The sequence below is a fragment of the Polypterus senegalus genome, chromosome 9 (genome assembly GCF_016835505.1).
Source record: "Polypterus senegalus isolate Bchr_013 chromosome 9, ASM1683550v1, whole genome shotgun sequence".
Classification (NCBI taxonomy): Eukaryota; Metazoa; Chordata; class Cladistia; order Polypteriformes; family Polypteridae; genus Polypterus; species Polypterus senegalus.
Window position 1 is genome coordinate 126,754,370 of NC_053162.1, and position 24,286 is coordinate 126,778,655.

The window sequence follows — 24,286 nt, forward strand, 5'->3', positions numbered from 1 at the left end:
CCCGAACAGTTATTAGGTTCAGGGGGCAATTACTTTTTCACATAGGGCCATGTAGGTTTGGATTTTTTTTTTCTCCCTAAATAATAAAAACCATCATTTAAAAACTGCATTTTGTGTTTACTTGTTTTATATTTGACTAATTGTTAAATGTGTTTGATAATCAGAAACATTTTGTGTGACAAACATGCAAAAGAAAAATGTGAATTAGTTAAAGTAATGAAGCATCCAGGATTTTTTCTGTGCCAGTTTACATAAAATTTATTTTATGCACTTTGTACTGATAAAATAAAAATGATAGCAACATTATCAAAATTGCTTAAGCTAAATCAGTATGGAGTAAGATGATAACAGGATCCACTCACATGGAAACAATCTGGAATTTCCAAACAACTTAACAAAATTCTTTGAGATGTGGAAGAAAAAAACATGAGAGACACAATCATAACTGTGTTCATTATAGGACCTTATTTTTGCCCATTCCCACAAACTAATTTGTTAATCACCCTAAAACACAACATTACAGCATGAGGTGAAATGGAATACCCATAGAAATGCTACACAGACATGGGGTGAATGTACAAACCTTTCAGTGCCAGTTCAGATTCACATTTAAATTTATTGTCAGGTGTACACAGTTCTACAAAATTCTTACCTGTATGTCTCCTACAGTCCAATAATGGTAGTATGATATAGTAGTAAACTACAGCATACATTGAATGTCAGTCAGTCAGTATCCAACCCGCTATATCCTAACACAGGGTCACAGGGATTTGCTGGAGCCTATCCCAGCCAACACAGGGAACAAAGCAGGAACAAATCTCGGGCAGGGCACCGGCCTACCGCAGGGCACTCACTAGGGACAATTTAGGATTGCCAATGCACCTAACCTGCATGTCTTTGGACTGTGGGAGGAAACCGGAGCACCTGGAGAAAACCCACACAGAAACGGGGAGAACATGCAAACTCCATGCAGGGAGGACCCGGGAAGCAAACCCAGGTCTGCTTAGTGTGAGGCAGCAGCGCTACCACTGCACCACTGTGCCGCCCTACATTGAATGTGATATCAGAAAATAATATAAAAGAGCATACAGTAAATCAGTCATGCACATGCAGTTGTCAGTATGACCGGCTGTTGAGGAGCCTTATGACCTGTGGATAAAAACAATCTTTAAACACAAAAGTGTGAGGGGAGTGGAGAGAAAAGTAATTATTGTGGATAGGCTGAGGTCGTAGATAGATAGATAGATAGATAGATAGATAGATAGATGCTCATAAGTTTACATACCCTGGCAGAGTGTGTAAAATATTGGCCATTTTTTGGAAAATATAAGTAATCTTGCAGAAAGTTATCCTTTTAATTGGGGAGTATGCTTAGGCGAAGCAATTTACTATCAGATAATTGTGTGTGCCCTTTTCAAATCATAATGACAACTAAAATCACCCAAATGGGCATGATCAAAAGTTTACATACCCTTGAATATTGGGGCTGATAATATACACACAAGATGACACACACAGGTTCAGATTAAGAGTGATTAAAGGGGTGTGTCCACACCTCTAACTTCTTTGATTGCAATCAGTGTCTGCGTATAAATAGTCAATTTATATTCATGCAGAATTGCACTGAGCTGAGTACACGTCACACCAAAATGTTATACAGCCAGTGAGGATGAACTCCACTATGCATCTGTAGGCATTTACGAGCATAGTTGGAGGTTTCAGAGGTTTATTCATTTATCTGAAAATTACAAAGACACAAGTGAGCCTTCCTGTGTTGTGCCCACTACAGGTCATCTACAATGCTGACTGCAAGACATGTAAAGCTGCTGTTCTTCTCCACAGCATCCCCAGCAATGTATATAGGAATGTGCTCTGCCTCCTGAGCTTTTATGACCAGCTTGTTTGTTTTATTAACATTAAGGAAGAGATTGCTGTCCTGGCACCAAATCAACCAGGTGTGAGATCTGTACTGATGATATCTAATCTGTGAGGTGAGTGGTGTGTGGTGAAAAGTACTGTGTCACCATGTATTAAAATGACAAAAATAATTTAAAAACATTACGTTCTGGGTATGGTGAAAATAATTAGCACAGTAATTATTATTTTAATATAAATATTTATTAAAACACAGTTATTTCCTATCACAATCTCTATGCAAAATGATTTGTTGCTGCTACCATGGATCTACGCTGGTATCCAGAAGGTTGCCAGTTCGAATCTCCGTCATTGCCAAAAAGACGTAAAACTCTGTTGGGCCATTGAACAAGGCCCTTAAGCTTCAATTGCTCCAAGGGCACTGTACAATGGCTGACCCTGCACTCTGACCCCAAAGGGTATGTGAAAACTAACAAATTCCTAATACAAGAAATTGTTTAAGGTGAAATAAAGAACAAAAAAAATGATACTCCAGTTCCTAGCAGTCATGATCAGATAAAGCAGGTATGAAAATGTGCAAATGTTTATTAGTTAATTCATCAAAATTATAATAATTTGTGTCTACTATACATACTATAATATTCAACCATAATAATTCCTGCCATATTTCAAATATTAGATTGATTAGCGATTCTCAGTCAGCCCAGTTAGTAATTGTTGTGTGTGTGACAGTGCCTTACAGTGGACTGGCACCATGTATCCAGTGTTGTGAAGATATTTTAAATAAACTAGGTATTAGCAATCGGTGGGTGAATACATAAACACAATGCAGAATATAGAGTTAATTAAATAAATTAGTTAAATAAATCATCAAATCTAATTAAAAGCTTGCTTAGTGAAAATGCTTTACGTCTTGATTTAAACAAGTCGAGTGACTGCAGTTGCCTAATAGTGAATGAGACTGAATTTCAAAGGTTAGATAACAAGTAAATAAAGGTTTAACAAATGAGTGTCAGCAGAGTGAAGAGCTCTTTTCAGTATATAAGGATTAGTCAAAACTTGTAAGTACGAAGGGGATTTGTCATGTAGAGCTTTGAAAGCTAGGGATAAAATTAAGAACTGGATATGCTGTTCAACTGCGAGCCAATGCAGATGACTTAAAACTGGGGTAATACTGGATCAGGACCTTGTGTGTGTCAAAAAAAGGGGCAACTGAGTTCTGTACCATCTGCAGTTTATGCAAGAATACTATATAGTAGCATTGCAGTACTGCAGAATTCCAAGTAACTGTTATACTATGTGTGAATTAAAACAAAATGCAAACACAACAATAAGTATTTACAGCCAAAGAAAAAAGAGAAATAAACTCACAGGACAGTGCTACTGCTGATTGACTGGACTCAAAGAGATGGCTTTGAGTCAGGAGTAATGCATCAAAGCAGATTCACTCAAAAGTTTTCACATCGAGAAGAAACTCGCAAATTTCCTTAGTCATCAGCACATTTAGAAACAACATGTCCGCTAGAAAAATTATGTAACCCTAGGCGAGATGGCAGTGGTGTATAGCTGTTAGGGTGATCTACAGTATTTACCCAAAATCATTCCTTCAGTTCTAATGGACCCTATCTGTCCCACCATATTATTCAGGGTATTACTTAATCCAGGGCCACATATCCACATGTTCCACCCCTAAGAAATTCAGAATCCAAGATTAATTTGTGTGAAACATGTGAACTAAAAATCCGCTAATACCGTTAATGTGAAAGTCTTTATAACTTCAATTCATTGTACTGATTACCATTTAATTTCTGTAAATGTTTTTAAGAAGGTATATAAAACTATTATTATTTATTGTTTTAATTTGATACTACCACCATCTACCTTTTATTATTCATTATAAATAAGGTACAGTATAAAAAAAGCTGCAATATGATAGCCTCGTAGCTCCAAGGACCTTGGTCACTCTCTTTGTAGAGTCTCACTGTCTGCGTCAGTTTCCTTCTACATCATAAAGAGCTGTACTGACCCAGTAAGAGTTAGCATGAGTGCAATTATTTGAATCTGTTTTGTGATAGACTGTTGTCACATACAGATATGGTCCCTGCTTTGCATTGATCCCCCAGGTTAGATCCCATTCACCTTGCAGTTAATAAATTGATACATCTTTAACAATGAAGGTGGCATGATGATCATCCATTCCATATTAATCTATTCTGAATTACTATTTCTAAAAATATCACAATGTCTTCTAAAAACTCTAATCATCAATTTCACCATGTTCCAATTTATACATCATTATGTATCTTACCCCCAATAAGAATCTTGCACCTAATCCCTTTTATAGAGTCTGTGTTTATTTAATGTTTCCAGCATGTTTTTCCACATGTCATGGAGTTTTCCTTTTGTGTATCTTTACTGATCCTTTGTTGTTAGTCCTGTCTCTTTCAGTTTTTGGCACTGATTTTCCATTTTCTCCACACAACTGTTTTCTCCTGGCTGTTTTGTTTGTCTCTCTTGCCACTGTTCACAGAGATACCATCACTAAAATGCTGGCCCTTGCATCTCACTGACCATTGGAAATTATCTCTTTATAGTTTAATATTCCTGGAATTTTAAACCATGAAAATCAAATGGTCTTACAGTGTCTGTATTAAAAATACAATCTATAGTTAGTTTGGTAAAATGCTGGCTGTCCCAAAATAACTGAATGTAAATTCTGTAGGTATGTTTTTTTTTTATTCTATCAAAAAATTCAGCTCAGCTCAACTTTAGCTCAGGTGATAATGTGGCTGCCATTGTGGTTGGGATCCCTAAATTTATTTTGTACTATTTTATGACTAACTGTCTGGTCATATTAAATTGGTGTTCTTTGATATTTTCAAAAAGAAAAAAAATTAAATGGATGGATGAATTTTCAAGCGTAAGGCAGGCTCACACACAAAGACTCACTATAATCTTAAAAATAAAGGTGCCAGAGTGGTTCTTCAGAGTGATGACATAGGGAAACCATTTTTGGTTCCCAAAATACCCATCCACATAAAGGTTCCAAGAATAACATTTAACTATTTAGATCTGCAACACGCTCCATACAGTAAATAACCATGAATAGATGTTAACAGATTTGTGAAATACAATGGTTGATTTTAAAATTATTTTTGATGCATACATACAATAGACACAGGCTAAGTCCAGGGTTTCTTAATTTGTTAGTGTTCTTTTAAGTACCCTACCATACATTAAAAGTTTTCATTTTTTTTCCACATATTAGGAAGTTTTTCAAAGCACAAAGAATAAACTTCTTATGCAAAGAACCTGTTCCAGAATGAAATGATGAGTTATCAAGCAACAGTTCTATCATCAAATATACAACCCCGTAAAGAACCATGAAGTGCTATTAAAGAACCATTGCCAATCCACCTAACCTGTGTATCTTTGGACTGTGAGAAGAAACTGGAGTACCCAAAACATCCCCACAACTCTGCTCTGGATAAGATGGTTTAGAAAATGGATGGATGTTTTTTTTTTAACCATTGTTTAAATTTTACTGTCTCTTTATTTTTGGTAATTACTTGTTTAATTAGATATGTATTTTCCAACAAACAGTGAATTAAATGATCAGCAAAACCATTTATAAAGTCATAGTAAAAATGTTAGTGTAAGTACAGTAATTGGACAGAAATACAGTACTACATTTCATTATACATTTCTTTTAAAAATAGTTACCAGTTAAAATGAATTCAATGACAGAAAGAAGCCGGAATGAAGAATTCTGAAGTACTATATATTGGTGTAAAATTATAAACTTGGAGACTATAAGTAGCATCAAGAACCAAAATATGCTTATTCTTCAAGGGAACGGGAGTCAGGCTAATGCAAGTGCCTGTTGTTCCTCTATGTTGAAAATGAGGTACAGAAAATGTGGGATACCCCAAGTGTGATCATTACAGCAATGCATGAAATTAAGAAAATTCTTTTATATTCTAAATTAGACACAGTTCATTCCTCTGTTTAGTTTTATTTCCACCATTTGACCAATAGCGCTTTCCAGGCCCTCCACTCTGTGCTGCTTATGGTAACTTCTGTGCAGGAAATATTAAAGATAAGATCTTTTTCAGAATAGACTGAAAATATCTTAGCATAACACAGGTGTGTAAATAAGTGTTTTAATAAAGCAGAGAATAAAAGTGAGAAGAGGTTTTAGAATATCAAGCAGATAATTTAGTCTTATCAGTGGATTGGATGTAGTGCTTGTCTTTAAGTGTTTTGAGCATGGAAAATGAACTAAATCAATAAAATATATTATTATTTATGTATTATTTAACAGAATATCTAAAAAAAAAGATGGTGATTTGGTGATTATTCAATTTAAAAACTACATACAAGCCTTTAACTTAATGAAAAACTGTTTCATATAAATATAACCAAACATTTTTGATGGCATTAGTCTATCATTCCTCTTGAAACCAGGGAAATATCAGGCAGCTATTCAAGTTTAATAATTGTGGTACCCGGATGGAGGTGGTACCCAGCCGGGACGCCCGAGAAGAAAGGAGGAGGGATTGTGCCTCCTCCAGACCTCGAGGGGGCGACCGCCCTGGGGCTCTGGGTAAAGGGCTGGGAAGCTCAACCCTGTAGGGACTCAGGGTTATCGCCAGGGGGACCCCAATACCTGGAAGACCCTAGACCTCAGCACTCCTGCCACAAAAGGAAGTGCTGGGGGGGAAGAGAAACAGGGACACCCGGAGTGCTTCCGGGGAGACAGCCGGCACTTACGCCACACTGTGGCGTGTCTGTGTGAGATTGCTGGAAATACACCTGGAGCACATCCGGGTGCTTATTTAAAGGGGCCGCCTCCCTTCAGAGGGGGACAAGAGTCGGGTGGAAGAGTGGACAAGGTCTCTGGAGGAGGAGGAGGCGGCCTGAAGAAGAAAAAAGAAAGAAGGCATTGTGTTGGCCTGGACTGAGGGGTATTGGGGCTTGTGAGCATTGACTTTTGTGAAAAGTAATGAAAAATAAATGTGTGCTGGGTGACATGAGTGTGTCTGCCTGTCTGTGTCTGGGGCAATGTTCACATAATAAATAATGCAATCAAAGCACAGCAGAAAAATGGCAAGCTAAATTTTGCCAAGAGGTGTACAGGAAAACAGTGAAGCATTTCCTTGACAGCCTGGCTAAGCCTGCTTGACCCCTACATACACAGCACATCTCTAAACCTCTAGGTCCAGCTGCAAAAGGTAGACCTCAAGTCCTAATATTACAAAGATCTATAGATCTCTAAATGGCACCCACACATGGAGTCCACTCAGCAACCTGATCCTGATACTCAGCCCACTAAAACTATTCAACATGACAGAATTCCCTTTTACATCTAAGAAAAAAATGGAAAGAATTCTAATGCGATCTGCAAACAAAGTTAAGAGAATAAGTAAAATAATATTATCACAAAGAACACTAAGAGCTACAGACAGAGATTAACTTACAGCTTGTACAAAATACCAGTAAACCATCAACTTGCAGAGCCTGAAATGTACAAATTCTCTTTAAGAATTATGCAATGTAAAACCATAAAAATCACATATATGTTTAAGTAATCAAAAGGAGCTAGTGAAAAAGCAGCTCAGTAGACACCAACCAGTGAATAAAAAAAAAAACTGGACAGCAGCAAATTTAAATTTGAACAAAAGCTGCCCATTTGGCTCTTTCATCAGTAATATGCTAAGACATTTTAATCATCATTCAGTTAAAGTATTAATATAGAATTTTCATGTTTATGTTTGATTTTCTTTCTTGCCATAAATTAAATCTGCCTGTTTACAATGATGCCTAGATAAGTAGTACTGTATATGCCCTGATGATAGTTCTGTACAGGCTCAGGGGGTGGAATATTTTCAATTGCCCTGTATGCTTCAATGTCAGATAGGAAGGCATGTTTCAACAAATTATGAATTTCTCTTTATTGTTATTTCTAGTTCATTCATCCAAGCTAGTTCTTGAGTCCCTATAGCCATTCCTTTAGAGCTTTTTCTAGCTTCATTCACTGTTTTCTTACTGTAACATTGTGAAAGAAATAATAAATAATAATTCAAGCACTTGACTTAAATATACAGTACACAGAACATTTATAGAAGAATCTGTGCAGTAGTGTTAATATTTGCAGTACTCTGTCTGTTGGGATGCATTTTGCTATACAGTGTGGACTGTAGGGGGTGCTCCTGCTCCCCAAACCAACACAGACAAGGCTCAGACACGAATACAAAAGCACTAGAGAGTTTTTATTTGTAAGAAACTCTTCAGTAAGCGCTTCCCACCACAGCCACAAGTCCAAGCACGATAAGCAAACACACAGCAGTACTTCATCTTCTTCTTTGTCTTTCTCTCTCTCTCTCTGCCTCCTCCGCTCCTTGTGGCAAGCTTTGTCTTCCATCTCCCGACTGTGGCTCCTGAAACTAAGAAAGGCAGCTCCTTTTCTCTATCACCCGGAAGTACTTCTGGTGTTTTGTACATGTGGTCTGAAAACACTCCCGGGTGAGGTGGAAGCCCCATGAAATAGGGTTCTCCAGTTCCTTCAGCACCCCTTGGCAGTACCCATAGAACCCAACAGGGCTGAGCCAACAAGCTCCAATTACCATGATGCCCTGTGGAAATCCGTGGCACTACTGCAACCTGGGTTTGCCATCTAGTGTTCCGGAGTAGACAATGTCCTGTGCATGCTGTCTCCCCCTGTCCTTTACAATTGAGTGTGTCCCGGCCTGCCACACTCCTAGCTATCCCTCAAAACCTGTACTTCTAATATCCAGTTTTGTTTTTTAATTGCAACAAACAGCACATCCCAAACACAACTTCTGTTGAACAGATTCTCACATTTATACAAGACACAATACAAAAATATAAATAAATCATTTAAAGAACTCCAAAAGTTATCTTCAGTGCATCAATGCTATAATACCTAGAAAATTACTGACATACTCTACTACAGTATATTGATATTTTCATCCCTTTCTATTTTTCATTTTATTTTAATTATTTAAGTATTGTTCTGATTTATTTTTGATTAAATATTATATACAGTAATTATGCATAGAATATTAATAAGGATTATTCTTATGTAATTATTAGAATCTATTTCATCTCTTTTAATATACCTAGATTGGAGTTACATTGGCAAAAAAGGTACTTCGCCTAATTGAAGTGATTGTCAAAATATTGTATGCTTAGTAAAGGTTTATAAGCAAAAAATTGACACCTAAGTAATCAGTGTAGCTCTCAATAATAACATTTCCAGTGCACCATCTATTGGAATGTATTTTGTAATGCATATAGCAATACAATACACTGTATTTGTCATACATGCATTATCTGTTGGAATGACAAAGGCAATGCATGTGTATCTGTTGTATGGCATTTAGTATGGGACTCAAAAAACACTGTTAATATTTGTGATATGCCATCCACTGGAATGACAAATGAAATGCATTTTACTACTACAAATGGTTGTGATACGCCATCTGTTGGAATGACAAAGACACATCAAACAGATGGACACACAGATACTTATCCATTCATTAAGGTGGACATTTATGAATTTTTGAGCAGCACACCCGAAGGAGTACAATATCATGTTTCAATCATGCCCACAAACTCAGCACTAAATCCTATATTGTCCAGGAGATGCCAGAATAATTACCAGTATAACCAATCAAATGCCTTATCAGCATTCATAGAGAATAAAGCTGAAGAGGAAGAAAAGGAAAGTGATGCATCACTTTCAGTTACTTCATCAGTTATATGAAGCAATCTTCTCATGTTAACTGAGGAAAAAAATTGAAGAATACAGTATAAAACCAGCTTGATCAGAGTGGATCAATTTATGAGTAACAGACAGAAATTTGTGTGTCAAGACTTCATCAACAGTTTGACATCTGAATTCTTTAGGAAAAATGGCCTTAGATTCTGACACTGAGTGAGGTCTTTGTCTTGTTTTAATAGGCCAGTGATGACTGCAGTGTTTGGTGTAGGATTTAAATACTGTGAGAAAATGGCTTCATCCAGCATTTGCAACAGATGTAAAGAAATCTGTTCTCAAAAGGCTGAAATGAACTCAGGTGGAATTCAATCACAGTCATTGATTGCAACGCCTTTCCTTTTATTCATAGAGCCCAGAACTTCATTCAGCCCATCCAGACTGATGGGGTGGCCGAAACACAATGCATCCTCGTATGAAAGACAGGGTAAGTTCAAGGAACTAGAAAGATGAACGAAGTGCGGAGGGAGACATAATGGATCAAAAATTCTACTCATTGTAGGAGGATTATATTCAGCTCAGTCCTAACAGCTGATATTTTTGTTTCACAATTTTCATCTACCAAGCAAGGGTGAGATTTCTCAAAAGTAGAATCATGAGAATTAAGCTCTACTGTCTTCTCATTTCTGGACCAATTAAGATGGGAAAGGCATCAAAAAGTCTCACATGCAGTCTTTAGTAGGAATTTTTTAATTGATGTATTAGGAAATATCTTGAAGAAAGTTCCACAACATACCAGATCTAAAATGTCAAACTAACAATTTAGATCCACAAACAAGGAGGCCAAGAATAGAAAATTAACAAAAGATCCAAAAATAACAACAGGCCAAAAAAAAAAAAAATTATAGATTCAAAATAACAATACCAAAACTGGCAATGTAAAAAGGCAAATGAACATATGCAAGATAATAACAATAATAATACATTTTATTTATATAGCACCTTTCCCATGCTCAAGGCACTTACAGAATATAAGAAAGAACTGCAGGGTATACAGTATATAGCATTGAACAAACCAAATAAATAGATAAAGAAGATTAAGACAGTAAATTCAGAGAAAGCCTAACAGACAACATAACTGATGGTCTAGCACACACATACAGGTTACATGAGCATCTTGACAAAGAGGTAAACTGAGAGAAGGTTAATCAAGTCAAGTAGAGCTAAAAGCCTTCCTGAACAAAAGAGTTTTGAGATGTTTTTTAAAAGAATTCATGGAGTCAGCTGATTGAATTAATTTCAGTAGGTAATTCCAGAGTCTGAGCGCTATACAGCTGAAGGCCCTGTCACCCATGGAGTGTAGATCAGTGTGGGGCACAACAAGATTGCCAGAATCAGAGGACCTTAGTGGACGGGCAGGCGCATAGTGATGGAGAAGCTCACTGATGTAGTTTGGTGCGAGGTTATTTAAGGCTTTGTAGGTTATTAGTAGGATTTTATAATCGATTCTGTAGCAGGATGAGTGTGATGTGCTCGTTGCTGCTGGTTTGAGTAAGGACTCTTGCAGCTGAGTTTTGAATACGCTGGAGCTGTGATATAAGATTAGAAGGGGCACCTGCCAGCAGTGAGTTACAATAATCAATGTGGGATGTGATAAAAGCATGGACAAGTTTCTCAGCATTAGAAAAGGAGAGGAAGGAGCGAACACGGGATATGTTACGGAGGTGAAAGTAAGAAAGTTTCTTAATGTGATTTATGTGGGCGGAATAAGAGAGGGAGGAATCAAAAATGACACCAAGATTCTTTGCAGTAGAGGCAGGTCTGATGAGATCACCGCCAAGATGGACTGGGAAGGAGCTCATTTTATTAAGTTGCATTTTAGTCCCAATTTGCAGGAGTTCAGTTTTGTTGCAATTTAATTTTAAAGAGTTCTGCTCCATCCAGGTTTTAATTTCACTAAGGCAGGTTGTGAGCTGAGAAAGCTCTGATGAAGTTCCACTTTTAACATTGAAGTAGAGTTGAGTATCATCTGCATAAAGATGATAACCCAGTCCATAGCTACGAATAATATGGCCAAGGGAAGCATATAAATACAGAAGAGAAGAGGGCCGAGGACAGAGCCCTGAGGAACTCCTTGTGTGACTGGCGCAGAGCTGGATCTGTTGTTGCCAAGACTAACAAACTCTTGCCTATCAGTCAGATAGGACTTGAACCACTGGAGGGCAGTGCCAGAGATACCCAGCATGTTCTCCATTCTGGACAGTAGAATGTCATGTCTGACAGTGTCAAATGCTGCACTGAGGTCTAATAGAATTAATATGCTGGTTTGTCCAAAGTCTGCTGCCATAAGCAAATCATTGGTTACCCGTAGAAGAGCAGTTTCACAGCTGTGCTGCCCTGAAACCAGACTGAAAGGGTTACATCAAATTATTAGTGGTTAAGTAATTGGTGAGCTGGGAGGCTACAACACGCTCAAGAGCTTTTGACAGGAAAGGTAAGTGGGAAATAGGCCGGAAATTGTTAAGATTGTCAGCATCAAGACCAGACTTTTTTAACATTGGGGTTACAGAAGCGATTTTAAAAGTGAGCGGCACAGAGCCAATGTCAAGGGATGAGTTTATTATTGTTGTAGCAGTCGGGAATATGGCATGAAGGCAGGATTTAAGTACTGTGCTGGGGATGGGGTCCAGTACACAAGTAGTTGGCCTCATCTTACACAGCAGGTTATTAACAAATGTAGATGTGACTGGTGAGAACTTAGAGAAGGAGCTGGATGGAGTGGGAAAACAGGGAGAGATATAAACAGATGATGTATTTATGTTAGTTGAATTATTTAGATCTTTAATTTTGTTACGGAAAAAGTGGAGGAATTCCTCACAGACTTCAGTAGAAGAGGTAGTTGGGCCAGATGCAGGTTCGAGTAGTTTATTAACTACAGAAAACAAAACCCTTGGGTAATCATGGCCACTTTCTATTATTCTGCCATAATGGGTGTTCTTAGCAGCAGTTAGTGCTTCTCTGTAAGCTCTTTGGTGGTCAGAGAAAACCTGGATGTGCACAGTGAGGCCAGTCTTATGTGACATTCTCTCAAGGCGTCGGCCAGCTACTTTTATAGATCGCAATTCTGAATTATACCAAGGAGCTGAACGTTTAAAGGAAACCTCCTTATGTTTTAAAGGAGCTGTTTTATCTAATGCTGAATGAATGTCAAATACAAAGAAAGCTAACAAAGCAAAATGCTCCAAAAAGAAAAGCATTCAAAGATCAAAATTCCAAAACTCAATTCTGACAAATGACAAGTAAAATATGTAGCCAAAAACACAGAGAACTTTCCCAATGCCTCAGCAATCAGCCTGAGACCTATTAAGCCCTCATACAGGATGTTGGACAGCAACTGAATTAGCTTCTCATCTCTAGCACCAATTAAATATAAAAAAAATCTAACAATAACATTTTCACTAACAAAAATGAAAAGATAATTTACAAAAAATAAAAAAAACAACCAAAACTAACAAACCTTGCCAAAACTGTGACAATTTGCTCCTCACTTTTGATATTTTTTTCTCCATATCTAAGGCCCCTGAAAATCCCTTTAACTTTTTTCAAAGTCAGAATATTACTTAAAAATGGACTAATCTTTATTTTAGCTTTAATACAAATTCTTTTTTTATGTTCTCGAAAAAGGTAGACTTCTGACTGTGAATAAAAGTAGTGAATGCATTACACTATAGCGTGCCTGAAATCAAACATGTAGTATCTCTAATAACAATCCCATTGACTTTCAAAGGTGCCAGCTTCCACATTGAAGAATATACAGTCAACACTCTTTACCTCATTTAAAAGTGTGAGATGCTAATATTGTTGGTGGATAGTTTCTTGTTGTTGCTAAGCATTTGTTTCATTAATGTTCATTTAGTTTTTCAGCTCTTTCACCAAAAAATACTGTAATTTACATAAGTTTGTTTGTGACCATTCATCAACTGTATATTTGATCAATGTTAAAATCCACCTCTTTCCTCTTGCTTGCTGGAAGTTCACTTTAGTCATTGACTGTCTGAAGTGGATTGCTACTGTATGTGCTTTACATGATTGGCTTGATTGGTTTCCAGGGTTGGACAAATCAGTAGTCTGGGAGCCCAGGACTACCATTTTTAAATTCCAGAAAACCAAACTACAGACTTGTTTACCATTAAATAAATAAGGAAATAATTATTGTATACTTTATTATGAAATAAAAAAAAAATCACTAAGCTTTGCAACCTAGGAAATAAGTTACCCAAACTAGTCTATAACATTTCAGTAATTTCAGTAATTATTTACCGCTCTGACCCTGATATTTCAAATCATAAAAAAGGTCATTACGACAGCAATTCATGAGAAGAATTCATAATTAATTGCAGAATTACTTTATTTGAGGGTTCCTCTATAGTGCCTCTTTCTCTTGCACAATTTGGCTCAGAAACTATTCAGCACAATGTCATCTCATTACAAGCTCAAGTTTCAAGTTTGGAATTTTTTCATCTGCTATTTTAGCTCTAGACCATCCTCAAGAAATTGTGACACACATACAGACAGACAGTCACCCATCATTGAGCTATCGATATTTTCGATATCAGAGGACCCAAAAAAGTTGAGGTCTGTCAAAAACTGGAGATCGAAATTTTTGACGAATCTAAAGCTTTCGCTCTTCCCCCATAAATGATGGCATAAATAAGCAAAAAAAGGAGACAACAAGATGAACCATTCTACTTCTGCTTCAATTAGAGGTTAAATGAACCATAATTACAAGAAGCATTACAGTATTACAAGAATAAATGGAAGAAAAAAAATGTCCCAGTACTGAAAGAACGTTTACAGTGGATTAAATGCAGAGGATATCCTGCAAAACAGCACTCTCTGCAGGACAGGAACAGAATTACATCCAAAGTAGAGAACGTACCATACTGTATGCAGAGGGCATTCAGAAACTAAACATAAAAGTGGTCCTTTGTTTTCAGGTAAAACTGACTTTAGGATTGAAAAGGCGAGAAAGCCAAGGAACATTAGACTGCCTACTATGCTAGTCAGCCTGCAAAATTTAACAAATGCTGATGTAGTGCTCAGCAATTTTATGAAATATACAACTTGGAAACAAAAATGTACACTTAATGCGTTTACTCATTTCAGATGACAGGGCTTGCAACCACTGAGAAAATTACCTAAAATATTCATCAGCTTGTTGATCACATGTAATGATGTGATGGCTTGAATGATGCAATAATGCTCCTGCCCAAATTTTTAAGTGCTCAGCCTTAGGAATTGGACATTAACCTTTCAAACTCAGAGGACTATACTCCATTACATACAGATCTTGCTTTATAAAGCCACAGAAAGGGCATCAGAGATATTTCATAAAAAAATAAGATGTGCATGAACTTATATGTATTCTGGTCTCCTAAAAGGTATACTGGAGGTTGTGAAAATGCGCCTTACTATTAGCCTGAACACTGCAGAGTGTGGACATGTTTTGTTCAGGTCTAAACATAATTTTTACTAACATGAGGACCTGTTTAATGACCAATGTCAATGCAGTTTTATGCACAGATCACTAGCTGAGGTCAAATAAAGGTGTATGATACTGTAAATGATATATTGAACCTCAGAATAACCCTGAAAGTCAAACTGATGATGTTCTTGACAGACATACTAATTAGTGAGGTCTAAATTAGGACTCAAGAAAAAATTGAGACTGCAATATAAATGTAGTACTGTGTTGATAAGAATTACTTATGAACACTTTGGGATCACTTCAGATATGCCTTCTGACTCACCAGTACCAGAAAGTCCCCACAATGTGATATACTGTTTGAATCACCTTTATGTGTAATTATACAAGACATCAAGCTTTTTGGAGTCCCCTCCTATTTTTAGTCCTTTGGATCCAAACCAATGCCACCCCCCCCCCCACCCCCCAATTTTAGGCCATTTTAGACCATATTTTGTGCAGGAAATTAAACCTTTATGATAAAGAGTAAACCAATAGGTGTCTTAAGCATACATTATCAGAAGGGCTTGAAGTTGTGCATGCCATATCAACTGACCCCAGGAGTTCATCCCACTAATGAGATTTGAGGAGCTGAAGTTACTCCTTCTCACAAAACTTAAAAAAAATTTCGATTAGCAATATAGGTACTGTATGTGGAGTGGCGTTTTATGTTATTTTGAGGTTGCATTACAAATATATTATTGATATTTGGTGATAATAGCCCTTTAAAAACCACTTCCAGAAGATCAAAAATGACAAATTTCAAATATAAGCATGTGTGGTATTGTTTTAGACTAAAAAGTCAATAATCATGAACCTGATGTTATTTTTGATACTTTACTATAGATATTGCCATCTATGGACCTCTATCTGAGAGAAAATGACAAATTTCTATTACAATCCATAATATTTAGACTTTTTGACACAACTACTCTTGTTTATTATGTACTTCTACCCCATGAAGTAAATCATAACGTTTGTTAAATACACCCTGGCCAACTTACACTAATTCAGGATTTTTTCCAATTAGTTTTTGATAAAATATTTTTGTGCACATTAGAAAGAACACTACACATCAACATGACATCATCCTTTAAAAATTATTTATTTGTTAAAATGTTCTTTTCCAAGATGCTGATTGTGTACATACTGTAGTAAGTGCTGTGTACTCACAGCAAAACTTTACAAATAAACATTGATGTAAAAACTTGCAGGTAACCTTCCATCCCAAGCTGGGCTACCAGAAAGCACACCTGGACTATCAGATTTGCAAAGGCGCTCATAGGGATTTCCAATTTGTCCATCCCCAACTTCCATAAAGCACATTTCTTTATTTATGTTGCCAGCCTGTTTCCTAATTAAATGTATTTACAAAATGATCAGTCAGGTAATGTAACCTTACTTTCGTTCTAGATTTCCAAGCTGTAAACATAGGGTGACCATATGTCCCGGTTTCACTGGGCTAGTCCTAATTACAAGCTATGTTCCCCTGTTTCCTGAGAAATAACTGAAACATACCAATATGTCGCGGTTGTAACAGGCTGCCCATCTTAAAGATTGCTGCACAATGCAAAGATCTGCCGCCACAGCCATCAGGCCACCAATCATACAAACTTCCTATTTTTTGTACAGCTGACAATTAAAAAAAATGTGTAGTGATTTGAGTAGGACCGTAAGTGTTTACTTGTGAAAACATTTTCCCCTGCCACGGTTCCTCTCTGTGGACGTTGAGACAAAGCAGACACTAAAAGCGTGAGGATGGTTATTATGCGTGGGCACGAGTTAACACAAAAACAAACATGATACACAAGTGTCCCGGTTTGAGACTTTCAAAATCTGGTTATCATATGCAAAAGGACGCCTAACAAAACCCAGTCTTGGCAATCCTTAGTTTGCCTTCGTTAAACAAACAGACATTTTCCTTACGTATGTGAGGCTAAACTATGGTACAGCAAAACAATTCAGTTGTCTACAGTATGTAAAGCATGATGCACGCTATCAAATGTGTATGTTTAAAACCGATAAGCACTAAAAATGATTCTCCGCAAACTTCATTAGCAAGCGCGACTGGCAGCGTTATACATTGCTTAATCTGCAGTAACCATCTCACTTAACAGCGAGAATCTAATCAGCTTTAACCAATTCATTGTATTGGTATACTAACTATAAACCTAATCGACGCCATCATCCAAAGCACTTTAATATAATCGTGCCTAGTATAGGAAATAACCTTCCAAGCTCACAACAATCTTAGCACAATCATCAGCGTGTTTTCTCATCCTCGTCTTAGCTGCCAAACGTGCACGTCCCCGTCGACCGCCTGTCGTACTCGTTGGTACATCGGGAGCGCGCGAGGTTGACGAGTACGCACCCGTAAACATGGCGGATCTAGCAGAGCAGTTGTTGTCCGTACTGTCCACTATACGCGTTCCCAAGCCAGGGGACAGGGTTCACAAAGATGAGTGCGCCTTTTCATTTGATAATCCGGTAAGTAACCTCTTAGAGTTCAAAGTGAGGAGGGGATAAAGTATCTTTTGGTGATCTATTGTAAGGCAGTCCAGTTGTGGTCTGGATGGAAAAAGAGAAAGGAAGAGCGCAGAGTCATTCACAAAGTTTTCAGTGCAATTGAATCCTGAGCAAGTCCATTGTCTTCAGACTGTCGCTGCTGGCACACACTGGGCCACATGAGGGTAAGTTCGTGACAAGGCGTTTGCGTGCCACTTGCTTGAAGCGGCCTGGAGAGCTGGTGCCGAAGTAACATGTGTCGAGATGAGGAAAACAGTAGGCGATTGTTGCCCAGTAATACTAGGCTGGTGATGTGTCAAGACAGTTCCGGGCAACGCCGGGTGGCTGAGTGCATATGGCCATTTGGTTAAATATACCCCAGTAATGTGACAGACGCGTCTGTTACGTTAAATTTCAGATTTGCACTTCTCCTTGAATTTTGTCAGCAGTGGCCAGTGACTCAGCATCGTAGCCTGTGATCAGTCTGTAAGCTTCTCCCCGTGTATTATAGTAAAGAAGGAAAAACACTCACAAAAAGCCAAATTTTATATTGTGACTCGAGATAACTCGGGAAGTTGAACCATTTTATTAAACTACATAAATGAAAAATATGACGTCTTCTTACTTTGCAATAGGAATCAGATGGTGGACTTTTTGTTTGCATGAATACCTTCCTCGGATTTGGTGCGAATTGGGTGGAGAGGCATTACAGAAAAACAGGACAACGGGCCTTTCTGCATATCAAGAGAATTCGAAAACCGGTGAGCAAATACTTTTTTTTTTTTTTTCAACAAAAACATGTGCATCTATATACACAAATTATTGTTACTTAACAGAATGCCAAATGTATGATATATGGATGGCTTGACCTGATACAGATTTGACAGAGGTTTGTTTTTTTTACAAGGAATTCCAAGAATCTGCTTTTTCAAAATGTGGTTCACTCTGTTCCTTACCCTTTTATCAGCCTACTTTTCTGTATTTTTTCCACATTTTCCACTCTTTTATCAAACTTATTTGGTTATTTTTGTTTTACATTTTAACAATCAGTACAGATTTCAGCATCAACATATCAAAATATATTTTGTTAAATTGTATTCTGTGTTAATGGCACACTGACACAATGTTTAAATTCCACACTTAGTCATTGACAGTGTAGAGTTTTTTGTTCTACCGATGGATTTTCATTCCACATCCCCAGAGTGTTTGAGTGTGAGTGAGACTGGGCCTTGCAATACACCAGTGATCTATAATCATGTTTAAAAGTGTGTGAGCTCCTTATGGTATTCATAATTTTGGAGATGTTGCTAACAGATTTCTTAGTAAATGTGCTAAATAAAAACTACATACATAATAAAGAATTAAAACTTGTAGATTATTAGACTGTGATATTTCTTGTACTAAATATTCTTGTGTGCAGAAGTAAATGAACAACCTTCTGGGAGTCTTCAGGTTTGTCCAGGATACCCCAGGCAGGTTTGGCTTTTTCTAAACAGAAGAGGTTTTGTCCTGGTGACCCTTCCATAGGTGACATTTCTGTTCAGGGTTATTGTTGTTGTTGTTTTTGATCTGTGCATCACTCCTCTGGAGGCAGCTGCAGAGGCTTGCAGATTTCTGATTGTTATTTTAAGAAATTATCTTTTACCTATTTTATTATTCTTCATGTGGTCCTGGGTGACATTTTAGGAAAACATGCAGTTCTTGATAGGGTTATTATCATATGCCCTCCATTTGAATACTCTCTAACACTGGAGTTGTGCAGTCTAAACTTTTTGAAATAGTTTAGAGCCTGTCTGAATTGATAGGTATTAACATTACCTAACTTGGAGTGTAAGGGGAATGTATAAATCTGCATATTACCTCACACATTGTAAGGGCACTCCAAGTTTGGTGCAAAATTTGAGAAATGGTTGTGACATACCCAAATCATTGCTATTACAAAGGTACATTTTCACTGTGGCCTGAAAAGGTAATCTTATCAACACAATCATTTTAGATGACAGTATGTAGCTTTGTGTTGATGGAGCAATCACATAATGTAAAAAATTTGTTTAGAATATTATTCAATCTCTGTTAAATCGATATGTTTTTATGAGTTCATTATTGTCCATTGTTTACAAAGCATACCACTTTTCCAGAGCTGTGCGTGCTAAAGTCTACCTTAAAGTCATCTTCTGGGACCTCCTAGCGAGTCTGGACAGCTCACAACCTTTCCTAAATCCTGGTGAAGTTAGTAGTTCCCAAAATTAGGGAAATTGATAAAATGTTAGAACTCGTATTCCTAACAGTAGGACCAAATTTGCTTCACTTTTGAGATTTCTGAGACAGTTGATAAATATGGGCACCAGTTCGGCTTTAACGTAATGTAAGTCTTAGAACTATCACTTATTTTTTTCACCTGTGCAATTTTTTATATCATGTGTTTAGCATTTTGCTGTATGGACATTTTCCTTTGGAACACTCCTACTGGCGAATAATTGCCAATTTTTTCATAGTGGAATTCAATTTTCAGGTCTCTCTAGAGATGTTTGATTGGGTTCGAGTCTGGGCTCTGGCTGGGAAACTCAAAGACATTTCCAGAGTGTTCGCTGTCCAGCCTGAGATCCAGGACGCTCTGGAGCGGGTTTTCATTAACCTACTTAGCATTAGACCCGAGCATCACTCGGACTGTGAAAAGAGTGCTAACAGCATTTGTCCCAACACTTGGACAACTGTATAGATGCGTCTCATGTAATCATTAGACATGAGGATTACTCTGACACCTGTATAGTAGAGTCTTATATAAGTGTCAGGCCCGAGCATTACCCAGGTAACGGTATAGATGCATCTTTTTTCCTTGCTTCATTATGATGTCTTGTAAGAAACAGTTTTCACCAGGGCAGGTGTTGCACGCTGTTGACAGTGATATGAGCAGTGAAGTTGAGGAGCCTCTCCTCAGCAGCGATGACAAAATGAATCTGTCTTCAGGCAGTGAAATTGAAATGGACAGTGAAACTGAAAGTGATGTTTGGGTTTCTGTTGACCCTGATTCAAATAAACCAGCAGCACCTCGTTTTGATTTTGTGGGGAAGCCAGGAATAAAAGTCATTGTTGACAGCCGTGATCCGCTTGCTTACTTACTTGAAGTTATTTTTTGATGATGATGTAAACAAAAGAACCGTTGTTAAGATGAGACATTATGCTAAATGGTGTTGGGTGAAAGACCGTATACCAAAAGTAGTTTTCCAGTTCAAAGATATACCACACAAAAGATATAGAGTATATTGACAGTATACTGTATATGGTATTAGCATCAGCTTTATTATAATTATTCATTTCATATTATTATTATTATACATGAGTATTATTTGTATTATACTTTTTACATTTCATTGTGACTTTGTACTTTTAGTGTTTTGCATGTTGTACAGTAGAAAGATGAGATTTAATAAACATGTCAGTGTCAAGCCCAAAAATGCAACACTTTCTACATTTTTTTTTTGGAGAAAAAATGTATTGTTAAGGGGTTTAAGGATATCTTTTGTAATTTGCTTTGTTCAGTTTTCCCTCAACCCTGTCTAGTCTCCCAGTCACTACTGCTAGTAGTCAATCCCATATCATTATGCTGCCACCACCAATCCCTCACGGAATTGCACAGGTGATGAATGGTTCCTAGTTTCCTCCATACATGACACTAATCTTGGTTTCATCAGACCAGAGAATCTTGCTACGTACAGACTCAGAGTCCTTAAGGTGCCCTTTTGCAAACTCCATGTGGGCTTCTGTGTGTCTTTTACTGAGGAGAGGCTACTCCAGAGTCAGCTAGGGAAGCTTGTAGAAGTTTGGATGTTACTTTAGGATTATCCTTTATCTCTTTTATTGTGCTTCTTGTGGCCCTGGAAGAAATTTTAGTAGGCCAGGTTGCTACTGTTTCAGATGCCCTCAATTTGAATGCTGTTTATCTAACAGTGGTGTTATGGAGTCCACATCTTCTTGAAATGGCTTTGTTACTTTGCCTTCCTTTTTTAGCATCCTATTTTTTTAATTCTGTTGTTCTGATTTTGCCTTACTTCCCTGCATGATGCTAAACTCGTGGGAAGAGTCACTGACCTGCTTTCTTACCATTTTTTTTTTTTTCCGGTCTCCAACTCACCTGGTCATGCTTTGCTTTTGAAATCATAAAATTAAGGGTTTACATACTTTTTGCTTACTATGTGTACTTTTTCATGCATGGGCATTTCCTATCAAAATACTTAAAGTAGTGAAGAATTACTCTTTATTTCAATAAGAAAGGGAGATATTGTGATTAAGTATGAATTTTCTAGTTTTTTAAAAAAAAAAAATTTTAATTATGCAATGGGTCCTTAAACTTCCATTTTTGTTTTTTTCCAGCATATTTAATACAAATCGTATTATGTGATATCATCTACTTTTGAATTCTGCTCTATACTTGTAATATTTCTATTGCAGTTTTATATTATATTGAGGATTACTTGTGTTCTGTTTTGTATTGTATTGTATTGTATTTACCCCCATTTTGTTTGACATCCACTGTATGTCCAACCTACCTAGAAAGGAGTCTCTCTTTGAAAGCAGGGCCTGTTAAAGCCCATTGCAGCACTTCTTGTGTAGTTTTGGGCTATACAAAAATAAATTGTATTATATTTGTATACTTGTTTCTCATTCTCTTAATTCTACTAAAGTCTTCACTACTTTCAAGCATGACTGTAGTTTTTACTTTATTATCTTTTGGATTTAGTCCTATTTGTGTTCTCTTTCTGTCTCTCCATTGTCTTTTGGCTTTCCAAGCAAGCTGTACTTGCTGTACTTGTTACAGTTCCATTCTTAACACCAGTAGTCGGTGTTCTCCCTAGCGTCTTTAAGCTGGGCGCTCCGCCTGGCTAATTTAGTTGAGCGCCCGTCTGTCATCTCGCATGACATTGAGATGACAGCCACAGATCTAATGATCTGCAGAGATGGCAAGAGATGAGCGGGCGGGTGGGCAAATATTTTAGAAGCAGGATCACAAGTTGCGAGGGGAGAGGCACGGGATGGGATATTGCCAATCATTTAGTGCTAAAGCTAATAGCGGGGACGAGGTGGAGCGAAGTTCACAAGCAAAGAGTATGGGGAGGTGGGCTTTCGTGAGGGGGGTGTACATGGTAATAGCAGGGGTAAAGCTGCTTAATTACAGTAGAACCTCGGGTCATGATCCTAATTCGTTCCAAAACTCTGGTTGCAACCCAATTTGGTCATGACCTAGTAATTTCCCCCATAGGATTGTATGTAAATACAATTAATCCACTCCAGACCGTACGAGCTGTATGTAAAAATATATATTTTTTTAAAGATTTTTAAGCACAAAAATAGTCAATTATACCATAGAATGCACAGTATAATAGTAAACTAAATGTACAAATATTTAACACTGAGAAAACTTTGAACAGAGAAAACTAACATTGCAAAAGTTTACGCAATAGCTTTACAAACTGCTCTCTGTAAACACTTTTTTTGAGTTTTAAGCCAAGGAAAAAAATGAACATTTGAAAAATCCATAATTTATACAAAAACTAACCATAAACAACCAAGAAAATTAACCTTGCATGAGCCGAGTTCTGACATGAAGTAAGTGAGGAGGAACTGGGTGGAGAGAAGATTTCAGTTTTAAGGTAAAGTCTGTGATGATGTGGGTTCGCTGCATGTTCCCATCTCGCATGCAGGAACCCTTAAACCCGTCACTGTCAGTAATGTTACTGATGAGCACGACAGTGAGGCACTACAATGGAGCAATCGGATGGTGCAAAAAGTGCCAAGTGCTTTTATTAAAATCAACAAAACAGCAATCAACTGACTTACTACTTGCAGCTTGTGGTACGAAGCAACATGATGTGAGCAGAGTTCTGGTGTTCCCATCGTTCCCTTGCTTTTGTGCACAATGCGCTGGAAAAATAGACAAAATTATGTCTCTGGAAATAATTAATGTTGATGGAGTACAAATGCCTCACTGCGTAGTAAATATCAGGGGGGTTCAAAAGGGCGACCTCGATATAGAAAAAAAGTTTAGATTTCATCACAAAAATAACAAACTACGAGTATTAAAGTAATACCGCTCAAATGCAATATAACCAAATGAGTTTGTATAAAATATCAAATTGATCTACAAACCGGATTCATAAAAAGTTGGGACACTAAACAAATTGTGAATAAAAACTGAATGCAATGATGTGGAGATGGCAAATGTCAATATTTTATTTGTAATAGAACGTAGACGACAGATCAAACATTTAATCCGAGTAAATGTATCATTTTAAAGGAAAAATATGTTGATTCAAAATTTCACGGTGTCAACAAATCCCAAAAAAGTTGGGACAAGTAGCAATAAGAGGCTGGAAAAAGTAAATTTGAGCATAACGAAAAGCTGGAAGACCAATAAACACTAATTAGGTCAATTGGCAACATGATTGGGTATAAAAAGAGCTTCTCAGAGTGGCAGTGTCTCTCAGAAGCCAAGATGGGTAGAGGATCACCAATTCCCACAATGTTGCGCAGAAAGATAGTGGAGCAATATCAGAAAGGTGTTACCCAGCGAAAAATTGCAAAGACTTTGCATCTATCATCATCAACTGTGCATAACATCATCCGAAGATTCAGAGAATCTGGAA

The 24,286-nt window shown here is 37.3% G+C and overlaps 1 protein-coding gene across 2 annotated transcripts in view; it reads left to right on the plus strand.

Moving 5' to 3' along the window:
- Window positions 1-17,482: 17,482 nt before the first annotated feature.
- Window positions 17,483-24,286, plus strand: part of usp5 (ubiquitin specific peptidase 5 (isopeptidase T)) — a 67,125-nt gene continuing 60,321 nt past the window's right edge. The window contains exons 1-2 of one of the 2 annotated variants that reach the window (XM_039763793.1): window positions 17,483-17,627; window positions 18,281-18,406. In XM_039763793.1, coding sequence (XP_039619727.1) covers window positions 17,520-17,627; window positions 18,281-18,406 — 234 coding nt within the window. In that variant the 5' untranslated portion in view covers window positions 17,483-17,519. The remainder of the gene's footprint in view (window positions 17,628-18,280; window positions 18,407-24,286) is intronic. The other variant, XM_039763794.1, reaches the window with a different exon arrangement.